This window comes from Schistocerca piceifrons, chromosome 8 (assembly GCF_021461385.2).
Source record: "Schistocerca piceifrons isolate TAMUIC-IGC-003096 chromosome 8, iqSchPice1.1, whole genome shotgun sequence".
Taxonomy (NCBI): domain Eukaryota; kingdom Metazoa; phylum Arthropoda; class Insecta; order Orthoptera; family Acrididae; genus Schistocerca; species Schistocerca piceifrons.
The window spans coordinates 335,876,809-335,881,411 of record NC_060145.1 but is presented as its reverse complement, the minus strand read 5'-3'; the positions used below and the strand labels follow the sequence as shown (position 1 = coordinate 335,881,411).

Below are 4,603 nucleotides of genomic sequence, written 5' to 3'. Positions count from 1 at the left end.
GCAGCGGTCGCGCAGTTCCAGACTGCAGCGTCTAGAACCACTCGGCCACTCCGGCCGCCGCTGGGAAAGAGATTTACGGAAAATCCGCTTTGGGACTCATGTCCTTCTTGGTGTTTTCGTCTTATGGCATGACGCTTCCTTTCTCCTGTGCCTCTTCATTAATCTGCTCAAAACTCCCTCCATTTTTTTTAGTGTCTTCTAACACTGCAAGACTTCTTCTCCCCCTCTTTCTCTTACCTGCAACCTTTTCTCAAATGGCTCTCCTTTTCAGGCAATTTCTTTGTTCGGTACGTCGCAGCCAAGGTGTCTCCCTCATCTCATCATTTGCACTGGTTTTCTTTTTTCTCCTATTCTTAGAAGCAGTTCTTCATTGATATTCTGACTGATCGAACAAGGTGTGGCAACTAAAGTACATAAATTACCTTGTAACATCTATGAAATCTCAATGGCGTCCCCGGCCGCTGTGGCCGAGCGGTTCTAGGCGCTTCAGTCCGGAACCGCGTTGCTGCTACGGTCGCAGGTTCGAATCCTGCATCGGGCTTGGATGTGTGCGTGATGCCCTTAGGTTAGTTAGGTTTAAGTAGTTCTAAGTCTAGGGGACTGGTGACCTCAGATGTTAAGTCCCATAGTGCTTAGAGCCATTTGAACCATTTGAATCAATGGCGTCTGTCAGCATAGGAAAACACACGAGGGAACTTTCCATTAGAAGAGTAGTAAAGTAGCGTGATTCTACATCTTCTAAACTGTTTACAGCAGGCCTCGAGATGATAATGTCTGAAATTATTTGGAAAGAAGCAGGAATTAGAATAAATGTCAAAATACTCACTAATTAAGATTTGCAGACGACATAACAGACCTAGTCAACAATATGACAGAACTGCAGTCCTCTCTAAAGATACCGAGGATATTACGCTAGTAGCTGTAAAAAGTGTATTTGCAGTACAAATTCATTGGTTGCTTGTATTATAGCATTTGATAGAGGGATAACGTAGTCGTGCTAAAAAATCACACATTCTCAGTAGCAACTGAGCATGTGATGGCTTCACAACGCAACTGGTAATTTCTATAAAAGATTTATCAGAGATGAAAAGAAATTTCTTCTGAGGCCAAGCTCGCTGAACAATATCTTTTTTATTTCACGATGACCGGTTTCAACATCTCTGAAAATTTAAAGTCCATACGCATCAATCACATAACGGGGACGCATTCCACTCAAGATACGGCGTAAGCACATCGGTTTGTCAGGAACAAGAAGATGAAAATATAAAATTCACATAGCACCAAATGTGTTAGCTAGAGTGACAGAGGTGTCAAAAAGTATCGTCGTACGCGGACGGTTTCTCCCAGCATGCTGTCAGTATACGACGGTACTTTTTGACATCTCTGTCGCTCCAGCAAACTCGTTGGTGCTACGAGTATTTTGTGTTTTCATCTCACTGTGAGTAACAAATGAATTTGCTTACGCTGTATCATGAGTGGAATGTGTTCCCGCTCTGTGATTGCTATGTATGCGCTTTAAATTTTTAAAGATCAGATAACGACAGCAAGCTCCTGTCTCAACTGGCCATCGCGAAATGAAAAATTCTTATTCAGCGATCTTGGCTTCTAAAAAAAATTTCTTTTCATCGGCTCAACTGGTCTGTCGCCGCACACAGCACGTGTAACATAGTTATCACAGAGTTGCGAAAAAGTGGGCCTTAACATGAATCTGTCCAAAACAAATGCTATGCATAAGACCTGGATAACTGCAAGACAAATAATGTCGGACTATAACTTTCTAAAATTTTTAATGAATATGTTTATGTGGGACAGTTAGCTGATATCCAAGCAGACCTATAACTTAAAATTTATCGCCAAATCAAGCTAGACAAAAGGACTTATGTAAGAAACACAGCTTTTTTTTTTAGTCTAATATTCCAAAAAGCACAAAATGTGGTCTTCGAGCAGTATGTCCTTGCCGTGCTAACTTATTGCTGTGAAACACGGATTATAAACGAGTTTTTCATAGAATGGAAATGGTAGGATATATCGCACGAATAAATTACGTAAGTTGGACAAAGGCGGTAATAGAGTGGAGCCCCACAGAAAGACGGAGACCACGAGGCAGACAAAAATGGTTCAAATGGCTCTGAGCACTATGGGACATAACTGCTGAGGTCATCAGTACCCTAGAACTTAGATCTACTTAAACCTAACTAGCATAAGGACATCACATACATCCATGCCCGAGGCAGGATTCGAGGCAGACACTGGGATAAAGAACAGAAGAAAGTTGAGGGGAAACAGCAACTGCAGTTGTGTTTGTTAGTATAAGATTATAAATGCTACACCTTGTAAAGGCTGAATTAGCTGAACAATAAATGTAAAATGATGGGCAGGAATTACTAACTCATATCTGAAAAAATAAAAAAATAAAAATAAAAGAAAAAACAAGCGTTCTAAGTGGTCATCATGAATCCATATAAATTAACTATCTAAAATATAGTAAATATGGTGAAAATGTCTCAGCCACACCTTGCGGCTAAGTTCGCAGAGTTTTTTTTCTTTTCTGCAGCAGCGTGTGAATTGTGCTGACGCAACGAAATGCAATGATAAATTTAGCGTCGAGTTGTGCCGAGAGCGGTTTATTTGAAATTCACGTTGTCACTGCGCGCCATCGAGCACGCAAAACTACTCACGATACTATCACGGAAGAGCACGAAAATGTACGTTCGTGTTCGCGTCCCTTCAGTGAACTGTTAACGCGTAACGTCCAGGTGGATAATAGCGCCTGTTCTCTCGCAGAAGTCACCAGGTGCGGTCTCCACACGTGTCGTGTAAAGTCTCTCCCGCTGCTGTATGTAGTAATACTTTGGAAATTTTCAACGAAAAAGCAGCTGCTCTTCTACGTTACAGAATGGAGTTCCGTGTGACCTTCAAACCGTTATACAGGTTGTGGCAAGTGTGTGGGTTGGCACATCTCTCAGACACATGCTGCAAAAGTCGAAAGAACAATCTATGCTGGAAACTGATGACCCCCTCGTTTTTGTGGCTTATGGCATTTCTCGCTTCTCTAGCAAAGTTTCTATACATCCCTAAGCTGCCAAATATAGCCACGTTCGTGAATTTAGGTGCAAGCTGCTTAGGGACAGTCAGTATTCTCTTGACGTTGGGACTGTGCACCGCAAGCGGCCTGGACAACCTACGATGTTTTTCCGTAGAGCTGGAATGTGCAGATCTCCATCTGTCAACAAAGGACAAAAGAAAATGGAAGCTAATGGGAGGCTTCCTCCTGGTTGTGAACTGCGCAGCTGTAGCAGGAATACTGCTCACCCTGCATCCGAGCTGTGTTGGACGCACTTGGTACTTCTTTTATGTCTTCCGTTTGTGCTTCGACTCACTGATAACGCTACAATTCGTCCTCATGGTGCTGGAAGTATGGACCAGGCTCAGTACACTCAACACCACTCTCCTGGAGGAACTTCCAGTGATCCTCTTGTCGCCACCAGTGGGGCACTCTTGGTTACCTCCAGGGCATGGAAGACTACGCCAGCTGCTGGTCGCCCATATGACTCTACGCCGCGCTGCTGAGTGTCTCCAGAATCACTTTGGGCTGCCAGTGGCTGCCTTATTAACATATACGATGTGTGCCGCCATGTCCACTGCATACCAAATACTCCTAGAGATGCTGGAAAGATCGTGGCATTCCCAACTGCGCATCTGCACCTTAACTAGTTCGATCGTGTACTTCGCCTATACCTGGATCAAGCTGTCCACAATGGCGTTGGCGTGTTCGGCGATGAAGGACACTGACGCAGCCACCGGCGTGATCCTCCTTAAGGCGTCAGTGTCGCGTGGAAGGCGTTGCCCGGATTTGGGAGACTTCCTGCGGTGGATCACATACGGACCACCGCTCTGCTTCAGCGCCGCTGGATTCTGTACTGTCGATCGTTCCCTGCTGCTCAGTGTACTGACCATTATTATCACTTACCTTGTCATCCTGGGCCAGCTTACCCCAGCTGAATGAGCATAACATTCTTTATATCTAAGAAATCGGTATTTCTAAGGTGATTTTTTTCGTAGGTAATTTCTATTACCCTAATGTGTGCCTTTATCTGGGGAAGACTGCAGACTAGAAAAAAAGCATCTAACTAGACAATAATGCCCCAGATAATCTTGTGCGAAGAATGATATTTTGTAGTCAGAGAATATGGCTGGCTAAATTGTTGCGACTATTTTCGCGTGATACAGTCACAAAATGATTAATAACGTTAACATCTATCATTCTACACTAAATATCCTCAGACTCTTGAAAGCAGCAAATTATGAAAACAGTGATAGGTAATAACTAATTTTTAATTTGCTGTATGACAAAGCATTACTACACTAATTGCCCATCTCTTAATGTTATGTCTATATCAAAGTATACACCGCACAGACAGGTGGCTCCTAACATTTTTAGAACGGGCGTATTATTGTTTTGTTTTTAATTTCAGTGTAAGACAGGAAAGCATAAATAGATTTTAGTCAAACGCTGGAGAGTTAGTTATTAACATATTAATGACTAGTTAATGAATTTATGGTAATTTAATAATAAAGTAAGAAAGTTAATTGCTTTTAATTA

The 4,603-nt window shown here is 42.6% G+C and overlaps 1 protein-coding gene across 1 annotated transcript; it reads left to right on the top strand.

Annotated features, from left to right (window-relative positions):
* Nucleotides 1–3,403: 3,403 nt before the first annotated feature.
* On the top strand, nt 3,404–4,006 carry LOC124712329 (gustatory receptor for sugar taste 43a-like). The gene has a single exon (XM_047242623.1). The coding sequence runs from the start codon at nt 3,404–3,406 to the stop codon at nt 4,004–4,006; it is 603 nt and encodes a 200-aa protein (XP_047098579.1).
* Nucleotides 4,007–4,603: the final 597 nt, after the last annotated feature.